Genomic DNA, 23,012 nt, shown 5'->3' with positions numbered 1-23,012 from the left:
GGTGTCAGTCTGTAAATTTAACATTAGCTAACCACCTAGTTTAACCAGCACTTTGTCATCATTGACATAATTATATGGGCAACTATGTACAGTAGCTGTTATCAAATAACATAATGCCATTTCAGACTGATCATTATTGGTGGTCATGATACTTTTAGAAAAATATTAAGTATTGTCAAGTATACCACTAATTTAACATGTTACTAAATGTTCCAATAGAATATTAGCTAGGGTTACTTAAAAGTTGACATAATTTCCTATCTGGTTTGAAAAATATATTCTTAGGAGGACCGAAACAAAAGCCACTGCATGATTTTATCCGATTATTTTCATGTAGAAACAACATATTGTAGATTACAATATGCTGGGGCTTTACCATGTTTAATATGTATGTCAGCAACAACCTAGAGTTAAATTTAGGGTAAATAATCATTAGGTGAATGCAGATTAGATTTTGTTTTCATTCAGCCCTGACCTGAATAGAACAAAAAACAGTACTATGTATTTTAGATCTAGTTCATCCTTTCTATTGCCTACAAGTTGTTTAACAATGCTCAGATCTCTGTACTTACCAGTAGAAGCGATTGGGAGCCACTCTCTCGTGCACCATCTGCCACCTCCTCCCAAACTCCACCGAGCTGTAGAGCTGTAGCAAGACAACCAGGCACCAGTTAGTGTTCATTCACATACCATCTTAACAGCCGATCAAATTTACCATTTTGTACGACACAAACAATCCTACTACCAAATGTTGCGCTGCGTTCGCCCTCAAATGATGTGCATGTGCACAGGATTTTTCCTCCAGGTTTGTTTTCCCACTTTGATTTACTTAGTACCTCAGTGATCCTTTTCACAGCAGCAGCATAACGGCGAGTGGGAGACAAACTCTCTCTATCTCACACACAAACAAACACACACACACACACACACACACACACACACACTGTACGTAAGTTCTTTATTTTAATCCAGTAAATAAGATTAGATTTGACATAGGATTTCAACACTGCAGAGGAATAACATGGGCAGCAAAAGTCATGGCATGACTAGCCATTACTAGCAACACATTCTCACTCCCATTGCGTCAAAAAGCGACGCTTGGTGAGGTGCCTTTGAAAAGTTTGTTATTGACACAAATAGTCTCCTTTAGTGTCATATTTAGACGCGCTTGGACAGGACTCTTGATGTCATTTTTCGGCACCCTGTGTCGGGATGTAAGTTTAACAGACATGCGGCACAAGAACAGGACAGTAAGGTTTAGGAAAAGATGGTGTTACTAATTGTTTTGGTTTCTGGCCAGCAATTTTTCTGTTTGGTTCTTTCTCAATGCTTTCATCAATGAAAGCATTGAGAAAAATAAAACATGTTTTAGTCATGCAACAGAAAACTCAGATTGGACAGATCAGACAGATAGTCTAGCTAGCTGTCTGGATTTACCCTGCAGAGATCTGAGGAGCAGTTAACCATAGTCCTCACAAATCCACCGGAGGTTAGAACGCCAACACAAAGGAAGCGGAAGGAAACGGACATCCGGCCGAAATGAGGGACATCTGGCAGAATTTCCAGCGGCACCTGAACAATCCCGGGAGTGGAATGTCGTGGATATAGACTAGCGACTTGTTGAAGAACATTGTGGAGAAGTTTGCAGCTAAAGCCCTGAGACTCCTATTTCTCAGGAGTTGGTGAAGCCCAAATCAGAGTAAACAGAAAAAAGGGAGTAGATTTTGGACTTTCATATATGTCAATTGGCCAAAATCCTGACTCCAGATGAATGCTAATGTTGCTCTTTGTCTACTGGATGTGTAACACTCTATAAGATGATAATAGTGTCTGTGATTTTTAGCTTGCTACCGAATCATGTCCCAAATTGACAAAAAAAAAGACAAACAAAGAACAATTGAATAAGGCAGCTTAAAATGTAATTTTACAATGCTATTAACACCACAAACAAAACTCTGTTCACCTCTGTTTTATTGAGGCCGTGTCATGTCTCGTCTTTGTCTCAAGTTTTTCTTTTTAGTTTGTTTCGTGTTTTCTGTTTAGTTTTCCATTTCCTGTTTTATTTTGAAACTTACCTTCTCGTCTCATTTCAGATCTATGGACTCCCTGGTCTTTGTCCTCCTTCCTGCCTGTGTGATTACCTGTCCCCGCACCTATGTGTTGCCCCTGCGTCTCATTGTCCCCCCTGTCTTGAGTATTTAAGTTCAGTCTTACTCTTACTCCTGTTCGAGATCATTTTCCTTGTGTGCAGCCTTTGAGTGTTTTTCCCTTTTTCCTGTGTTCCTGAGTTCCTGGATTTCCTGGATTTCCTGGATCCTTGGATTTTTGACTACTGCTTTCTGGAAGAAACTTGATACCTTAATTTGGTGGTATATTTGTAATAATAAACAACCTAGGCTAAAATACTCGACCCTGCAATGTACCACAAACACGGGAGGCCTGGCCCTCCCCAACATTAAAATGTATCACAGAGCCTTTCAGCTATGGGCCCTCAGAGTGTGGATGGACCCCTCATCTACAGTTCCATGGAGAGAAATAGAGCAAAACCTCACTGGAAGACTAAGACTGTAATATCTTGCCTTTGCAGGTATGTGTCCAAAAAGGTGTATGCTAACCTATGGCACCATTATCACCAACACATTGACCAACCTTTAAACAGGTGGAGGAGCAACTACGCTACACCAATAAGTGGCATTTGAATACCCCAATACGGCACAATGCACACTTAATGTCTGGTAACAAACCCTTTGCTTATAAACAGTGGAGTGACAGAGGTATGTTTACTTTAGACCAGCTATTCAATGAGAAAGGTATGTTGAGTTTTGAAGACCTGAGAGCTAGCTTTGAGGTCCCCAGGACATCCTTCTTCTTTTATCTTCGCTTAAGATCAGCCCTAAAATGTTATGGAGTGCCAATCTTGAGGCGCATCCAATCATTAAATGGTTTGTTGATTTTCCTGTGAGGGGATTAGTGTCCAAGATTTATGCTAAGCTAATGCAAGTATCCATAAGAGAACTCACAATAGTAAAGAAATGGGAACAAGAGCTGAGCGCTGAGGAGAACGCAATTAATTGGGAGACAGTTTGGGACAACATTTTCCACTGTTCCAAGAACCCAAACCACCAGTATATGCACTTCAACATATGTCATAGGACATACTGGACTCCAAAGAAGAGATACGTCTCTAAGGTCATTCCCACTCCCTATTGCACGTTCTGTCAACCTGAACAAACTGGAACTTTCCAGCATATGGTCTGGGAGTGTGAATAGGTGCACAAGTCGTGTTTGGATTCTACAGACTGGGATGTGTTCAGGACTGCTACCAACAGTCTGGATGAGTACACAGAGGCTGTGATGTCATACATCAGCTTCTGTGAGGACTGCTGTGTTCCATCAAGCACCAGGGTGAGTTACAACAACGACAAACCCTGGTTCACAGCCAAACTCAGAAGGTTAAGACTGGCTAAGGAAGAGGCGTTCAGGAGTGATGACAAAGACAGAATTAAAGAGGTGAAGTACAAGTTTAGGAAGGCAGTGAGAACGGCTAAATTACTGTACTCTGAGAAACTCCAGCATCAGTTCTCTACTAAGGACTCTCTGTCTGTCTGGAAAGGGCTCAAACCGATTACAAGCTACAAGCCCAAAACCCCCCACTCCTCCTTCAATGACCAACGCCTAGCCAACAACCTCAATAAGTTCTACTGTCGCTTTGAAAGACAAAAGGACAGTCCTGAAACCATCCCCCACGTCACCTCCCTACAGCTACAGCCACTGTGCATCACTTCCACCTCCCCCACCTCAGCAGGGACATGGGCTCCCCCACCAATGCCCTCTTTAAAGGTCTCCACCTCAACCCCCCCCCACACCCCAGTAACGACTCTTTCCATCAATGAGAGAGACGTCAACAGACTCTTCAGAAATCAGAACCCCTGCAAAGCTGCTGGACCGGATGCTGTCTCCCCATCCAGCTTGAAGCACTGTGCTGATCAGCTGTCTCCAGTGTTCACAGACATTTTCAACACCTCACTGGAGACATGTCACGTGCCAGCCTGCTTCAACACCTCAACCATAATCCCTGTTCCCAAGAAGCCAAGGACCACAGGACTTAACGACTTCAGACCCGTCGCCCTGACCTCTGTGGTTATGAAGTCCTTTGAGCGCCTTGTGCTTTCACACCTCAAAGACATCACCGACCCCCTCCTGGACCCCCTGCAGTTTGCCTACAGAGCCAATAGGTCTGTAGATGATGCAGTCAACTTGGCCCTCCACTATATCCTCCGGCACCTGGACTCCGCAGGAACCTACGCCAGGATCCTGTTTGTGGATTTCAGCTCTGCCTTCAACACCATCATCCCGGCTCTGCTTCAGGAGAAACTCTCCCAGCTAACTGTGCCTGACTCCACCTGCAGGTGGATCACTGACTTCCTGTCTGACAGGAAGCAGCATGTGAAGCTGGGGAAACACGTCTCCGACTCACAGACCATCACTACTGGATCCCCCCAGGGCTGCGTTCTTTCTCCTCTGCTCTTCTCCCTGTACACCAACAGCTGCACCTCCAGTCACCAGTCCGTCAAGCTTCTGAAGTTTGCGGACGACACCTCCCTCATCGGACTCATCTCTGATGGTGACGAGTCCGCCTACAGGTGCGAGGCTGACCACCTGGTGACCTGGTGCAAGCAAAACAACCTAGAGCTCAACGCTCTGAAGACAGTGGAGATGGTTGTGGACTTCAGGAAGAACCCAGCCCCACCTGCCCCCATCACCCTCTGTGGGTCTTTCCGCTTCCTGGGAACTATCATCTCCCAGGACCTCAAGTGGGAGCTGAACATCAGCTCCCTCGTCAAGAAAACACAACAGAGGATCTACTTCCTGCAGCAGCTGAAGAAATGCAACCTGCCAAAGACAATGATGGTGCACTTCTACACAGCCATCATCGAGTCCATCCTCACATCCTCCATCACCATCTGGTACGCTGCTGCCACTGCCAAGGACAAGGGCAGACTGCAGCGTGTCATTCGGTCTGCAGAAAAGGCGAATGGCTGCAATCTGCCGCCGCTCCAGGACCTATATGCCACCAGGACTCTGAAGCGTGCTGGAAAGATTGTGGCTGACCCCTCCCACCCGGGACACAAGCTCTTTGAGCCACTCCCCTCTGGCAGGAGGCTGAGGTCCATGAGGACCTCAACCACACGCCACATAAACAGTTTTTTCCCCTCCGCCACTAGCCTTATCAACAAGTCCCGGTACCCACCTTGACTCTCTCCACACTCCACCTCTGGCTCCTCATGCCACTGTACCTACTCTGCTGTAGCGTTCCTTTTTACTATTGTTACACCATAAATTAGATGTTTTTTTGTCATAATTTAAATGTTAGGAGCTTACCCCTAGTGCCCCAAATAAAATTAGGTGTGGGTTTGCATAGGTTTGCAATCTGCATACATATTTTGTTGGTTACTCAGCAGTTTGGATTAACGGCAGTACAATTCCAGGATTATTGCCTCTAATCCGGTGATGTAGGATGTTCTGCCGGAAATCCCTTCCTCGATTTTCTATGTGTTGCCGTTCTCAAACTTTTTGCATGAGCAACCATGCATAATGTGTAAACAATCATTTATTAGCTGATAACAAAAATGTGACTCTGTTTGTTTACATTAATTTATTTTCTAATTGCATTTATTTACTCTATCCCGAAGGGTGAAGTGTAGGCCTGCATTTTCAAAAGCATCCATGAGAACACATTATCACTGCTGTCAAATCAGTAATTATCTTTTATTTTGCTACTAAGTGAGTTATTATTGCTATTAGCTTCCTTATATTTCACTGTATTTCAACGGGAGAATGGCAGTAAAATACAGTGAAGCGGGACCTAAATGCAGTTCTGACATCATGTAAAGCATATATTCCCCCCATTGTATCCGCTTCATTGGATCAGATCATCCACAGTGGGCATATGCAAACTACGTATATTTCCACTGTGAATATTGCATCTGGTGTGTGTATATTCTCATGTCAAAGAGGGAGAGACAAATGGCACGAGTGATGACATTTCCATGACTTCCATGCCAAGCTGTGCTAAGCAGATGCAAGCCAAATTGGGTGTGGGGTGGGGTACAAGGGGGAATGCAGGAAATCACTTTGACTAATTATCCTCCTGCAGCAAGTTAGTACGTAGCCAAGCAAGTGACAGTTAAGAGGCAGAGAGCAGGAGACGGGGGAGGCGAGGTGGTGCAGCCTTTACAACCTCCAAAGGTCTCTCAATCAACAAATGCAGCAGCACTGCCAAAAGGAAGGAAAGGGAATTGAAAGAGAAGCAGTTTTGGGGTGGAGACGATGTGTGCCAGTTAGGGCACGGGTAGTCTCGCTTTGCCAGACCTCCACAACCCTGTGTCAGCGCTGGAGTACAGTCTGGCTACACCGCTTATCTATTCTGGGATAGGGGAAAAAACCCTATCAAACAAAGCCCAGCGCAAGTGTCTTTGCTATTTAAGATCGTTCAGCACCCACATCCTTTAAATAGCAAATGCACCTGCGCCCATCTGTGCGCCCATGGACGTGCTGGTCTTACAGGGAGGTGTGTTCAGGTGCATTCTGGGTGTGCTGGTCTTACAGGGAGGTGTGTTCAGGTGCATTCTAGGCATATTGCTATCTTGAGGCAGCAGGAAGTGATCGCGCCATTGACCATCAAAAACCTGGTCTAAAGTCAATAACGCAGCATTTCATTGTTATTTTAACAGCATTAGTAAAATGCTCCTAGGTTCGTGCACAGCGCGCACACACTATGCTTGTTACACACACAGGGACGCACAGCAGCACACACACATGCAGAAGATTACAAATAAAAATATTATGGTGCAAATCCTCCATCATAATAGCAATGCTCCAAGGTCCAAACACGCCTGGCTTTTAAAGGGAATGGGAAATGATCTCTGATTGGTTTATTGCATGTTACGCCCAAAACACACCTCTTAATTAATTAAGACACTAAGTACAACCCTTTTGAACCATGTGCCCGGCGCACAGACCCTTTTTTTCCGCCGTCAAACTAGCAAAAGTGGATTTGGACACGCCCTAAACACACCTGCACCAGGCGCTTCACGTTGTGAGCTTAGATCGTTAGAATAGGGCCCTGTGTCTTGTTTGTATTTCTTTAAATCAATCACAACCATCCTGGACAGTGCTAAAGCATGATTTATGCTTCTGCATTAAATCTACCCCGTGGCTACGTACGTAGGTATGTGGAGGCACGGACCCTACGCCGGACCCTACGTCGGACCCTACGTCGGACCCTACGCCGAAGCCTGACGTGCACCTCTCGAAAAATGTAACTACAGGTCGCGGCAACGCACGTCGGCTTGGTAGTGTTGCATTTCCGCCCCGACTCATTTCCTGGTTCTCCTTCTTCATAAACAACATGAAATCAAGGAGAGGGTCAACTTCTCCTGCTCCAGATTTCCCACCGTGGTCAGAAAGAACAGGGGAGACTCTTTGGTTCTCACTATGACTCTAGAGTCACTACTCACTCTGAAGATAATCGCCATCACTGTCTCACTCTCACTAACACAAGCGTACAGTTTATTAACTTGTGTTGACTTCGGGTCACATTGACCCGTTTTAAATTTTTGTTTTATATCAGAAAATATGGGACGTAGAAATAAGCGCTGAAAATGTGTAGAAGAAAAATTTAAAAATGTAAACCGTTGGAAAAAGCAAAAACAAAGACGTCAAAGACGTCGTCTTTTTTCAAGGTTGAAGGGAAGACAACACAAGGGTTAAAAAGATAGTTTATAAAGACTGTACCGTTCACGTATACAGGCGGGCGCCATCTTGGGAAAACACGACCAGTCAAACGACGAATGCCGTGTAACCAGTAACATAGCTCAAGCACGGCGTTCGTTGTTCGACTGGTCATGACTGTTTTCCCAAGATGGCGCCTGCCTGTATACGTGAACTGTACAGTCTTTATAATCTATCTTTTTAATAGTCTGTAAATTGGGCTTAAGGCACTGCCAAGATGCAAGAAGCTGGAGCCACCGGGAGCTGCCTATTTTGAGCTTCATTAGGGCTCTTCAGAAAACTATAGGTGACGTAACGGAGACTAGGTCCATATTTTATATAGTCTGTGGTCACAACATATGGATGGTTCCTTAAAGCGCTTTTCACAAGTCAAATTAATTAAGGATCAGTTCACTACTTTCATTGACTTTTTCATTGACGTTTTTATTCAATTTTATAACATTATACTGACTAAACTAACAGTCTGTGATAATCCATAAACATCCTCTGATGTTATTAGTCAAAACAATTCATAATTTCTGCTTTTTTAACACAAACATTATATACAATTTAATATATATGAGGCTTATTGACCATACATTCCAAAAATAATTGTAAAACTAGAGTAAGTGGTGTATATACTGGTGGCAGGAAGAAGAAAAAAAATGACAAAAACTTAAAAAAAAAGATTGTTTTAGCAACTATTAGGGCTATATATATATATATATATATATATACAACAAACAACACAATCCAGATTGACCTCTGTCTGTATCATCTAAAACTAAAAGACCTTATGAATCCATTGGTACCAACTATGTCATGCTAGCTACAAAGATAGGCTACATTTTGGCAAGGGAAAAACTGGCCAGTCATTTTGACAGGGGTCCCTTATTGGACTCTCACCTCAAGTTATCTAAATGAAATATCACTCAATACTGACTGTAGAGTCTGTGGAGTTGCACTGCTGTGTTGACTGCTGTATACACAACAGTAGAATGGGAGCCAGAGCCTTCAGCTATCAGGCTCCTCTCCTGTGGAACCAGCTCCCAGTCTGGGTCCAGGAGGCAGACACCGTCACCACATTTAAGAGTAAACTTAAAACTCTCCTCTTTGATAAAGCTTATAGTTAGGGAGTCAGGAGTTGCAGCGTCCGCCTAGCCCGGTCCACCTGCTTCTCGTCCTAGTCGTCAGATTCATCTACCATATAATCAATAATATAATCAGAGTAGAGGGAGGCAGGCCAGTACAACCCGATCCGGTTGGGGAGAGTTCTAGCCCGACCAGGCTCCTCTCCTTAACCTGTCTCTCTTAGTTATGCTGTTATAGTTTTAGACTGCCGGGGGACTACCTTTGACACACTGAGCTTCTCTCTCCTCTCTCTTCCATTTGTCTGCATCCATGTCCCAGAAATGCTCCCCGGAGCTTATTCCCCGGAGTCTTTTTGTTTTTTTTTCACCATGTTTCCTTGGATTAGGGTGGCACCAAAATCATGGTTGCAGCTGTCGCTGTGGTCCTGCTGCACGCCCTGCTATGCCCTGTTACACCCTGCTATGCTCTGCTGTGTCCTGCTACATCCTGTGACGGCCTGCTATGCCCTGTTACACCCTGTGGTGCCCTGCAGTGCCTTGCAGTGTCCTGCTACGTCCTTCTACGTCCTGCTACGCCCTGCTATGCCCTGCTGTGCCCTGCTACGTCCTGTAACACCCTGCAGTGCCCTGCTATGCCATGAACTACTACAACTACTATTTCTGGTCATTGTTCCATTATCTTTATTGTGACTATTATTGCCACTGTACATCACACCCCCAACCGGCACCTTCAGACACCGCCTACCAAGAGTCTGGGTCTGTCCCAGGTTTCTTCCTAAAAGGGAGTTTTTCCTCACCACTGTCACACTAAATGCTTGCTCTTGGGGGAATTACTAGAATTGTTGGGTCTTTGTAAATGATAGAGTGTGGTCTAGACCTACTCTGTCTGTAAAGTGTCTTGAGATAACTCTTGTTATGATTTGATACTATAAATAAAATTGAATTGAAATTGAATTGAATTGTATGTGTTCATGTTAAATTAAAATGACATTATTCAAACTGCTTTGGGGTCAATTCTTAATGTAAACATTGATACTTTTAATAATGCACCAGGTTAGAGGGAACCTTGTACAATTGTAGAATCTCTTTCATATCCAAGCTAAATTGTTTTTGCGACTGAAATATCCCAAATTGACGATCAATCTAAAATCAAATGAAATCGGGACCTTGTGAATCGGAATCACATCAATGCGGGAAATCAGTGGCAATACCCAGCCCTAACAGCTATAAAGAAATGTTAATTTTGTCTTGAACTCAAATAGCTAAATCAGGCAGCTTTGGCCAATGCGTCAAGTTGTATGTCAGAGTAAAAATCAGAAACACTGAGATAACTCTTCATATTATTTTAAATAGAATGGACGTATCAAGGCAGGAGGAAGGAATAAAGATACAACTGATTTTTTACTGCAGTTAACAGCCCAAAAAATCCAGGACTTTACATACGCACACATGGTCACACACTCCAACATGTGGACGGGAGGAGATGAGGATCGAACCGCCAACCTTGAAGACCTAGTCTCCCATTGCCAGACCTTCCTCCACAGCACTGTGGAGGAGGGTCTGGCTACTCCACACAGCATTCCTGTATGGGAAAAAAACCGTGCTCTGGTTTATTGGCATTTCTTTAAACCAATCACAATCATCTTGGGCGGTGCTAAGCGGTGGACGGAACCACGGTGCCTCTGCTAAATAGTCTCAGGAAGGAACTTGTTTTGGTGGAACATGTGTACGTTCAAAAGTAGTTTTAGTCGTGCAACAGAAAACTCAGATTGGACAGATAGTCTAGCTAGCTGTCTGGATTTACCCTGCAGAGATCTGAGGAGCAGTTAACCATAGTCCTCACAAATCCACCGGAGGTTAGAACGCCAACACAAAGGAAGCGGAAGGCGCGACCTCTCCTAACTCCTGAGCCATTTTTGTGATGAGCAGATCAACAACAAATCAAAACAAAACTGTTGCAAACAACTAAATAACTGAAAGGCCTTGTGTGACCCAGAGCAGCAAATATGCTTCTGAGTTTTGAAAGAGGACAAATCAACTATTACATTCACAATAATACTGCTCAGATGAGATTTTTTTAAAAAGAGGTCAACTTCAACTTATTCCATTTCTTTCTCTATCCTCTTTAGATAACCTTAAGACATTTATACGTAATGTCTACAGTAGGGGTTGCTAGAAATTTGACAGAAGGAAAAGAAAGCTACTCTACCGTAACAAGATCTGTACAGAGTTTTCTACTTGATTTAAATAAACCTTGGTCTTCAAGCTGACATGAGTGTAGACCGATATCCGACTTTGAATTTTGTGTGTGTGAAATAAGCAGTACTCTAAAGATATACCACTGTCTTAGAATTAGAGGAAAAACAATTTAGACTGATATCGCTTGTACTATAGGTAGGGCAAATTACTTACAGACAAGACAGTCTCTCACTGAGACATATATGCTGGATATGACTATTTCCTGGAAGCAGTACATACCAGGGCAGACCAGGTATGAATTGAGCTCGCGAGAAAATCAGTAGAAAAGATGTGTTTGTTCATTTTTTTGCCAGCACTAGTCTTAATCCAAAATAAAAGTCAAGATATTATTATTTAATGCTGTAGAAACTGTGATGACTTCTGATGCCTTAAACATGTGAACCCCATGACATCATTACTTTATGATTATCATTTAGTAGTGGTTTTGGAAGCCCAGACCCCTAAGTACATGTATTCATGCAGTGCATTCAGCCGGAGTCATTCATAGCCAGTATGGTATGGAATGCCGTTTTATTCAATGTTACATAAATGAATAAATACATAAATAAATACATAAATACATGAATAAACAAATAAATATGCCTTTGAAATACATCAAGAAATAAATAAATGAGGCAATAAATACATACATAATTAAATAAATGTAAATATTCATATATCAATTAATCAATTAGTTAAATAAATATATTAAAAGGTTTTACTTTTACTTAGTTCATGGTACTTCTTTTTCATAAATCCACATTTATTGATTTATTGATTTCCCTCTCTATTTATTTCCAGTTCTTATATGCAAATCAGGGGGCGTGGCTATCTCTCACATTCAGAACAGAGCCGTGGACAAAAAAAGGCTGACGAAGTGAGAGTGCGGACATAATGGAAGACATCGGTGGGCTCCGAGATAGCATGCTATCATTAGCACATCAAATCGATCAACATGGTTTATCAGCAGATACTATTTTGGCACATATTGAAGAATTTTTGGAAATACTAGGGCGGATAAGTGCTCTTCAATAAATATACATAGACAACGAAGTTTTAAATAGTTTAAGACTGATTGAGCACCGTGTTCGTGTGGAAGATGTCCAAGTCCAAGAAGTCAGCGTTACCGCTGGTACTGCAAGCACAGGTGCTGGACGCCCGCCTCTGGATATTCCAGGCCACATGCTGGCTAACTTTTTGTTGTCCGGTCTATCAACCCGAGAAACCGCGGATCTGTTTGGTGTGTCATCCAGCACCATTCAGAGGAGATTGGCCGAAGAAGGCCTTAGGTGAGTTAACTTACTTATTGAGCTAAAGAGTAGGCTATGGTGGGCAAAAACATTTATAATACAGGACGCATTTTGCCCCCCCTTACGGGCTGTGGTAGTAGCCGTATATTTTATGAGTTGGGCTGTGAGGGGGTGCTGCACTGCTATCGCTAGCTAGGTGGACAAATTCATTAACCCAGCTGCTGTTTTAATCACTGCAGGTTGACACATTAGCTGAGGCGTTGGTAAGTGAACTATCAGCAGCTGCTCTAATTCACATTTAACTGAACATTTCTGTTGATGGTGAAGTGAGACAAGCTGAATGGGACTTCTTTGGGAATATTTATGTGGACGTTTCTGTATTTATTGTTTATTTTATATAACATCGTGTTTACAGGTGTGTCAACTGCAGCGTCTGTGCTCTCACTTCGTCAGCCTTTTTTTGTCCACGGCTCTGTTCTGAATGTGAGAGATAGCCACGCCCCCTGATTTGCATATAAGAACTGGAAATAAATAGAGAGGGAAATCAATAAATGTGGATTTATGAATAAAAGTACCATGAAATAAGTAAAAGTAAAACCTTTTAATATATTTATTTAACTAATTGATTCATTTATATATGAATATTTACATTTATTTAATTATTTATTTATGTATTTATTGCCTCATTTATTTATTTCTTGATGTATTTCAAAGGCATATTTATTTGTTTATTCATGTATTTATCTATTTATTCATTTATTTATGTATTTATTCATTTATTTAATATTGAATGAAACAACATTCTATAGTAAGGTGGAGGCAAGGCTGAATTCTAAAACTGAAGTGAAAAATGACAAAAACACAACTTGAAAATGAATTAAAAATGGGATGGTGTTTATGGGGTTCAGGCATCTCGGAGTTATCACATAGCAAATTGCCTCGTACCTCTGAGTCGGCTTTAACTACTTGAAGGAACATCACACTTTCATTGTGCAGCGAGTATAATCCCAGACACACACACACACACACACACACACACACACACACACACACACACACACACACACACACACACACACACACACACATACACACACACACCTTAGCAAAGAAGAAGGCCTTCATAATTCATCACAACTGAAACATTAGACCCAAAAGGGCTGAGCTGAAGAAAAGCATTTTATTAATGCAAACGGTTATTTTAAAATGTCTATAAATTTAACCTCTCTCTTTTCTTTCTCTTTCTATCCCTCCCTGCCTCACTAGTTCACAGATGAGTATTTATTTGAAAGCCATTTGCGCGGTGTCTCTGAGCTCTGGAAGGGTCATTGTGAAGGTGCAGGTTCTAGTAAAAGCACCAACACAGCTGTGTTTAAAATGTACCTGACTGTCAGTAACGATACCGAAATAACACTTGTTTTGATATCTTACTTTGAGAAATATAAAAACAATTTTCTACAAAAGGAGTTAAAGGATTTATACTCCTTTTTCATTTGACAAAAGAAAACAACAGCACCATTCCTTTGATTTAAAGTGTCTATATGTAACTTTCAGTTTGTGTTGATTCTAGCGGCCCCTTTGGACTAAAGCGGTACTGTTTAACACACCTGCTGTCATAAAGCTCTGGGAGTTAGTGTTACCAGGAGGTCAGATAGTTGCAATAAATATTTTTCTCAGACAGAAAATCATTCATTTACTATAAGAGAATAAGTTACAGATGCATTGTTGCATTTCAAGTGTTGCTATGGTAACTAAGCCTACTTTGGATGTCTGGTGAGATAAACCAGGTATCACTGTCACTGGGTCACGAGCCATAAATTAGGAGATTGAGACTGAGCAGAGGCATTAATACTTAATCTTTTCACTGTTAGTCTCATTTGCTGTTACAGGTCATATATGATCATCAGATGGAACATTACACAGTCTCAGAAACATTTAAAAGAAAGATAATGAATCTGACTAGACATCCGTCAGCTCTAAGTAGTGTTTCAATACTCAAAAAATCTACATTATGACTAAGTCATACTGATTTAGTCAAAATTCTGACTTTAAAACTTATGAGATATTAGAAATTCTGTAAAAAAAAACCAACTGTAGATTAATTCTTAAATCATGTAATAGTACTGTTTTATATTAATATTTTTCAAAGTCAAAAATAAACTTTTGACCTGAAATAAGTAATACATTGTACTTACTTAGATATGAGATATTGAAATAAAATGATGAGTTAATGGCTCTTATCTTGGTCAAACTTATTTTAATTGTCAAAGTTAGAATTCAGACTTCCTCTGTTCTGGTTTAACTTCACTTTCACTTTACCTCATAATGACTTGCTACCTCAAACATTTAAAAACATCATAACTTTGACTTAGAGGATCAAAATGTTGACCTAAAATCTTGTCATTTTGACTCGAAAGGTGAACATTATGTTTCATCTTAGAAAATCTCTGAATTGAATTGAATTTGGAACAACCTGAACCATACAGTCCATGTGCATCCAAGGGGCGGGGCTAGAAGGGAGACGAATAAAATCCCCTCCCCACCCCTGACTGATTATTGGTCCCCCCTGTTCCACCCCACCTAAAAAATGGAATGGAATCGCCCCTGGTGCATCCACCTCCACCGTGGTGATGGTGCAGTGGATATGACCCATGTCTTTGGTGTGGGAGATCTTGGTTTGATTCCCACTGCGATACATCAACCAATGTGTCCCTGAGCAAGACACTTAACCCCTAGTTGCTCCAGAGGTGTGTGGCCTCTGACGTATACAGTATATATAGCAATTGTAAGTCGCATTGGATAAAAGCGTCAGCTACATGACATGTAACATGTAACATCTCTCTCCTGAATGAACTCTGACTGTGTGCTTTGAGCCACACTCTCATGTGCAGTAACAGGATTTATCCAACTTGCTCTGAGGCACTGCATCCCTACATCCCTTGTTTCTTATCTGACTTAACACTCAGCTTCTTTTGATACCTGTGAACAACGGGCCGCTAAACCAGCCTCGCCTGTTCTCTAACCTTTTGGTCGTGGCTGTAGGCCAAAATCCAGTCCTCCTGCTCGGGGTGGAAGAGCAGACTGAGGATGTAGAAGTTCAGCCGGTACTTCTGGTAGGTAGCCCCTTCATCAGAGCTGATCAGAAGACTGCTCTCCACCTCTGGATCAGTCAGCAACATGATCTGAAGGTAACAGAAGGATGAGAGATTAAGGCACGATGTTAGCTGGTTGGTGGAGCACCACTTTTTTGGCACTTAACAGAAGCAAGGTCTGCAGTGAAGACAGAGCAGAGAGAGAGAGAAGTCAATTAATACATGTTGTTCTCATGAACCCATTTGTATGTACAGCTATGAAAAGTGATGCACTGTAATTTGTATGTATTTCACGTATTTATTGCTGAATGCAACACACAGACTGCTGCTGTATAAGACCGTGATGCTCTGGTTGGAGGACTGGGTCGTAAAACACAGGGCTTTCAAGCAGTGGAGCGGAGTTGGTGTCCCAGAAGAAGTTAAGGGGAAAACACAAGACTTTCACTCAGGAAACGGGTGTTTGTGTCTAGGGAGTACAACTCAGGGGACTGATGTTTTAACCCAAACCACAATCTTTTTTTCTAAACTTAACGAGTTGCTTTGGTGTCTAAATATAACTTTTGTCACCGCGTGATGGTCACCTTTTGTCGGCTACACTACGCTGAAAAGATCGTCACCTGGTGGTAGTCGCCTGCCAATCGGAAGGTTGGTAGTTCGATCCCTGGCCCTGCAGTCCCATGTCAAAGTGTCCTTGGGCAAGACACTGAACCCTGAATTGCTCCCGATGCTGCTCCATCAGAGTGTAAATGTGTGTGAATGTTTATCTGATGAGCAGGTGGCACCTTCGGCCTCGGCCACAGTGTGTGAATGTGTGTGAAAGGTGAATGGTTCCTGTACGTGGTAAAAAAGGGCTTTGAGTATTCTTAAAGACTAGAAAAGCGTTATATAAATACTTTACATTTACTGGTCGGCTAAACGTCGTCATGTGACTGTTTCATAGCATATTATACTGTATAATATAATTGTTGTGCATAACATTTCATATGATATCATACGAACCTGTTCATGAGAATGCAATGATTGACACTGATTGCCACATCTGAGATGTACAGTGTATTATCACAGCTGTGGCTGCAGATTAGCATGTTAAAAAATTGTCATCCACAGTCAGTTTTCCACTGATGATGCCATATCTCAAATAATAAGAATTTGTATGTTATGCTTGATGATATAATCAGTATGATACATCTTTTACAAATGTGTGTGTGTGTGTGTGTGTGTGTGTGTGTGTGTGTGTGTGTGTGTGTTTCCTCTGTGTAGGTGGGGTGGCTGTGTGTGCCTCATCATTCCCATTTCTGCTGTCTGCTCTCTCTTCATTCTCTCCGCCTATGCTCAATCAGGCCTTGAAAGCATTAATTTCCCTTGAGCTTCTTTCTTTTCTTAGAGGTCCAACATTTTCTTTGCCACATTCTGGCACAGTCCCCAGAAGCAAAATCCCAAAGAAATCCCAAAGAAATCCCCAGATAATATTAGATGCAAATATAATTGAATCAGTGGACCTCAAGACACACTTTCATCATTAGTGGAGTGTACAGTGGCAGAGAGTTGGAGAGGCACGTTTGTGGATGTGTGGATGTGATACTGCGTACCACTGCATACTTATGTGCTCATGAGCAAAGTCTATAACCAATACTGGTACTGGAAAATACTTGCCCCTGGTGTAACCCTCATTAAAGATACATATTGACTAAAGTACAACATATATGTGTAGCGGTCAGCTCATAACAGACAAAAGGCCCAGTCAGCATCTTTTATTGTTAGTCTCACTCAAGGGCATCATTTCCTTGTGAGTCCTGAGTCAACGTTCGCTCGAATGTGAGTGATCGTGGGACATTATTGACATTATTGCTCTGGGATTTGCCTCTCAGGCTACATACAGGCTGCCCTACCTCAAAGGTCCAATATTGTAAAAATAAAATATTGTATAAAGCAGGTCGAGGTGTTATATGAATACTGTGAAAGTATCAAAACACTCAATCCTCAGAGAAATACACACAGCCCATAGGAAAGAAACGGTGCCTTTAAACGACCCGTCAGGACTTCTGTACAGTTGTGATGCCACAACTATACTATACATCGGTAGAAAGTGCTGTTCCATCATTACCCGGCTGCAATGACGGTGCAGAGACTCCGAGAGCACATATGCTGAAGACCTGAAAACGCTGACCAATCAGAGCAGACTGGGCTTAAAGAGACAGGTGCTAAGACGGAGCGTTTCAGACAGAGGGTGAATAGAGGTATATTCACACAGACAGTATGAGAAAAACAATGCGTTTTTTAAAAAGTTAAGAGCATGTAAACATGTTCTAAAATACAAAAATGAATAAAAAATGTGCATGATATGAATACCTACAGACACTACTCAGGGCTGAAAATACTACACTTTGAGTAACATGGTTTATTTACAGTTAATATTCTCCTAAAATACGCTAGAATTAAAATAGAATTAAATACCTGATAAGTTCTGATGGATAAAGTTGTATCTGTCTTTACTATAATTTAAGACAGATTCAACTTCATCCATGAGAACTTATCAGGTATTTATAAGGAAACTAAAAATGAATGGATGAAAAATGTCAGCGCATTAACAATACACAATCTATCCTTTGTTATACTTCCATTATTATGATAGAATACCATTATCATGGCAGGATAACATAGTAATGGTACATATTTGTTTGTTACTTTTAACATATCTTACAAATTATTACATTCTTTTATTTCAAAACCAACAATTATAGTTGATATAAATACTATAAATTGACTAATGATAATAATAATGTTGATATGAAGTTATATCATGAGAATTGTCTTAAAAGTCTATCTTAAAATGTTATTTCTGCCAACTTAATAACATAGTTATTAAGTACTGTAACAGCCAACGTCTTCTCTTCCCAGGAAGTTAATGTTTGAAAGTTAGTATTTAGCTTTAGCCACAATGGTTACATAACGGTTGAATAGAGCTGTTTCTACAAATACAAAAATCAAATAAAAAAGACACACAGACAGACAAAGAGAATAATGTCACAAAAAAGAAAGTAAAAAAAAACATGTATCTAATAATTGAGTTATGTTTTTGACTTATGACAAAAAGACAATACATTTATAATCTTTAGTCTATGTCTTACATTACCTACTGACTCATCAGATGTAAACCGTGGGCATCAGCCTGCCATTGGCTACGTATTTTACCGTGCATTCTCTTCCCCTTCTGTTATCAGCGCGTTGCCGTTTTCAAAATCCCCTTTGCTCAAGAAACAACAACAACCACCTCCGAGCTAGCAAACTACAGGCAGCATAATAAACAGCCAATAAGGCAGGCCTGCTTGGTTCTTTTGGTGCAACACATTCTCACTCTCCGGTCGCGTAAAATATGGACGTTTGGTCATGTGCCTTTGGCTTTTGTAATTCACCCTAAAAGTCTCCTTCAGCATCGGGACTCTTGACGTCACTTTTGACGCTCTGGGTCGGCATGTACTGACTGACATGCAGCACAAGAACAAGACAGTTAGGGTTAGGAAAATTAACTTTAATATGCCCCCCAAGCCAGTCTGCTCTGATTGGTCAGTATTTCCGGGTCTTCCACATCTGCTCTCTCACCGTCTCTGACTGTAGGATTCAAATCTTTAAGTGGTTTAAAGGCATCGTTTCTGAAAACAGACTTTGTATTTTCCATGGATTGTGCTTTTTGATACTTTCACCCCATTTATATAGCACCTAGACCTTCTTATTAATCAAAACAATACATGGAAATTTCACTTTTTACAATATGGGACCTATAACACAAGCTCCGCCAGGCACTTATTGGGGTACTATAACCACCCAAGAGCATCTGTATCCTTTTTTTATCACTGACTGGCCATTAATGCGTCATCCCTCTCCATCTCTATAGCGCTGCAGTAATCTCTATAGCAGCAAGGACGCACGCAGCCCCCCCATACAATACAAATCTAGATAACTTATCTAACAGCTTGAACCCACACAAAACATAACACTGTAAAATATGCTTTTTTCATATGCTCTCTATTTTAGAAAAAAATATTTGTGTCGTTTATTTTAGTTTCTTTTCAGTCGACAATGTCTCAGAGGCTAATTTGCAGCAACTTGGCAAAACATCGGCACACAAAAATGTTATAGTCAGAAAGAAAAGTGTGAAAGTGATTAGTTTCCCTTTCATTTCTAATATTTTACACATTTGACAGGATGAATACTGTGGGCCTACATACCTTATAAGTTATGAAAATGAATGTGAGTGAATGTTGGCATGCAAATGAGTTTCTATGTTCCTTTCATTGTCTCAATGCGATGTACAGCCTTCATGCAAATGCATCCATCCGGCTGCAGAGGAGAGTTTACAACGTAAATCGGCGCTTCTCCTTTTTTTTTGGTGAAAAACAACACCAACAACCCTCTATTTGGTTAATGTGCAGAGTATGTATTTAGGAAAAGTCAGGGCAGGAGGGAAACAAAATTAACAATGACAGAATAATTCCATTTTTTTAATGGCGCTCTGGCGGTTGTAGTGTTAAACGAAAAAGCATGCTCTTATTCATTAATTTCTGAAAATTGTCTATTGTCTGATGTAGGCTTATTGCAATTAATGTAGATATCATGAGATAGAAACTGACTGATGTGACAAAGCAATCTTTTACTTGCTAGTTGTTATGTTAAAAATTGCAGGCAAAAAGTGCGGCTTTGGTTTTTGTCAATTACAAACCGCTTACAAGTGTCGGAGCTACTATCTCTGCACACACACACAGGGGCTTACATGTGGTTTAGAGATGGCCTTTGGTATGACAATCTCTCTGTGCCCATTATGTCATCAGACAGCCGCGAGAAAGATAATACATACTCCTCTCACAGTCAATATCCTTCTCAGTAGGGCATCGCACAGCAAAGTGTTTCTGGTCTCTCATGCTAGTGAGTCATTTGTCAGCACTCGCCTGGGTAACAGCAGTTACCACTAACACCGGTTCATCAATCACAAAAGGCAAATATAATGCCACATGTGTGAGCCACATGCTGACCAATCCAATCAAATGCACTCAAACGCAGTCTGATCTACAAATCCCAATTAATGTTGTGCTGACTCCCTGGAAACATAAAGTAGACAACTTTATAAATGAATTGACTGGCAAATGGGGGATGATTCTGTATGCTTACAGAAATGTGTATTCCACTAATATACATCAGAAGATAAAGATGAATACACAGTGGTGAGATGTGTAAATGCAATATGGAGATTGTTACAGCTCTGATGCAAGATGTTTTCTTTTTGGTTTATTCTCTTGCATAAAAAAAAACATTATTTAACCTATTCAATCATAAACAAGAGAAGAGGCTGGAGGACAGATGCTACAACACAGGGAGGGTTCCTGTAGCATAATGTTATTATTAAAATATAGGGCCTTTGCCTTGTATGCATTCTACAGTCATTGCCTCTCCTCAGTCGCTCCACACGTAGCCTGCATGCAAAAGTGGCTCAATTACTTTTGCATGTAGATGTTTGCATGAGATCCCATTAATTAATTTTGCGCAGGCTCCTCACACCGATACAAACACATGACAGGCCTGAATATGAATATGAATATTGGATTCCACCATCTTATGAAATATTATGTGCCATGTCCAGGGCATACATTTCAAGGAAGAGAGTTATTTGCAGTTGTTCTCACTTATTTTAACCAGTATTTTAAGCTCAACTATTCAATACTTAATAAATACGTAGTAATTATGATGGGAGCAAAGGTGAAAGTAAGCTAACGTAAAAGGGCCACACATTTCCACATAAGGAGGCAGGTTGGGGGGGTGGATGGGTCAACCAAACGTTCGCTTCCCGGGGAAAACTAAAGCCTTTCACCCAGGAAATATGTGTTCCTTATGAGTGTTTTAATCCAAACCACCATCTTTTTCCTAATCTTAACGAGTCTTTTGGGGCCTAATCTTGATTTTTGTCGCAGCAAAATGCTCATATTTTGTGGGCTTAATTTAACTGCAATGTCTGCCGAAAAAAACGGCAGCTCGCGTTGCTTTGTACCCAGCTCAAAGTCACCTATTCTTGGGTAACTGAACCACCAACTACCGCTGATACAACAGAGGTCTGTAGCCAGCATCACAAAACTCTGTATTGGCTTAAACAACTAGCAACTGCTGCTCAGTGTCATGGAGCTCGTAGCCAGTCGGCGTCACGTGACCAGCCGGCGTATTTTGTAGGATATCATATGTTTTGGTGTGCATACATTTTCGTACGATATCATACGGACCCGTTCATGAGAATGCGTTGCTGCATCACATGCTTAACAGGAAGTGAAGTAATGACTGATGTTAACACAAACCATAATCGTTTTCTAAACTTAACTGAGACGTCTTGGTGCCTAAACATAAGTAGTTATTGTGCCTAAACCTAACCAAACTGCAACCTTTTAACAACATTAATGACATGTTTAAAACTGTGACCGCTAAGTTCTCTATTTTAGATATAAGGACGTATTTCCTGCCACCGTTAGGAAATAAACAGCCTGTTTCAGCAGAGGTGGTTTTGGTCCAACAGAATAACCTTTTGTTAGGAAAAGTCTTCTCAGTGCTTCGTAGAAATACAGCAATCAGACAACTTTTCTTATCAGCAATGGATAAGAAAATAATCCACATTTGCAGACTTTTAGAAGGAGAATAACATGTCACTCAGTGGACCAGTAGACTGTGTGTGTTTGAGTGCATGCATGTCTGTGCGTGAGTGAGCGACTGTAAATTATGAGGCCAAAAAGGTGGGAAATGACAAAGGTTAATGAAGCGTATATGTGCCAGCTGGAGGACATTTAAGATATGTGTAAGGAATACTTGAGTTAATTCCGCCAACTCAGTACCGTAAATACTCCAAGACAGAATATTAATGAAATTAGCTTCACACTTTCCATTTCACACAGTCACCCAGTAATTGGATTGTAACTCCTCTCTATAAATCTATGCACAATTTTCCCACCCTGCAATAAATATATTTTTCTGTTGCTGTCAGACTTTAAGCAGGTTCAGATTGGAAAAGCATTCCAAAAGTGGAACAAAAGAAAAGAGCTTGAGATTGAATCTCTCTGGGGCGAGTCAATATTCTACCTTTGCCGTGACAGTGACGGGGATTGATTTAAAGTAAATAAACTGGTTTTAAGCCAATTCCTTTTTGATTTTTGAGCACAAAAAAACTACTCGTAAACGAAGAATGATCCTCCTGAGTTTACAATTTTGAACTGGGATTGACAGAGCCAGCAGGAAACCAAAAATCAATTTTACATTACAGAGCAGCTAAACAAGGCCAGTTCACATGTATCCTACAAGTATCCTATTAAAGTATAATAAAGCAGTATATTATTCCATAACACTTTTAATCAAAGTAAGAGTCCTTCGGCCTGTCTTTTTGTGAGACTCTCCTTCCCTGAAAAATGCCTACATAGGTTGTTTGTTCAAGCAGCAATTTCAACACATATTTACACTCATAGTGGCGGCGCCCTTTAGTGGCTGTAGTAATTATGACGGGAGCAAAGCAAAAGAGCGCCAAGGAAGAAGGTTGGGTCAATCAC

General features: G+C 41.2%; 1 protein-coding gene across 6 annotated transcripts in view; it reads right to left on the bottom strand.

Annotated features, from left to right (window-relative positions):
* Window positions 1-23,012, bottom strand: part of LOC116048443 (VPS10 domain-containing receptor SorCS1) — a 240,705-nt gene that overhangs the window by 77,319 nt on the left and 140,374 nt on the right. For all 6 annotated transcript variants that reach the window (XR_004897076.1, XR_004897075.1, XR_004104639.2 and 3 more), the window contains exons 4-5: window positions 15,376-15,534; window positions 573-646 (exon numbers count right to left, since the gene is read on the bottom strand). Coding sequence is in view for 3 of the 6 variants with exons in the window: in XM_031297563.2 (XP_031153423.1) it covers window positions 573-646; window positions 15,376-15,534 (233 nt within the window). In the remaining 3 variants the exon portion in view is untranslated. The remainder of the gene's footprint in view (window positions 1-572; window positions 647-15,375; window positions 15,535-23,012) is intronic.

The sequence above is a fragment of the Sander lucioperca genome, chromosome 4 (genome assembly GCF_008315115.2).
Source record: "Sander lucioperca isolate FBNREF2018 chromosome 4, SLUC_FBN_1.2, whole genome shotgun sequence".
NCBI classification, from domain to species: Eukaryota; Metazoa; Chordata; class Actinopteri; order Perciformes; family Percidae; genus Sander; species Sander lucioperca.
The sequence above is the reverse complement of the archived record's forward strand: the minus strand, read 5'-3'. Positions and strand labels throughout refer to the sequence as shown.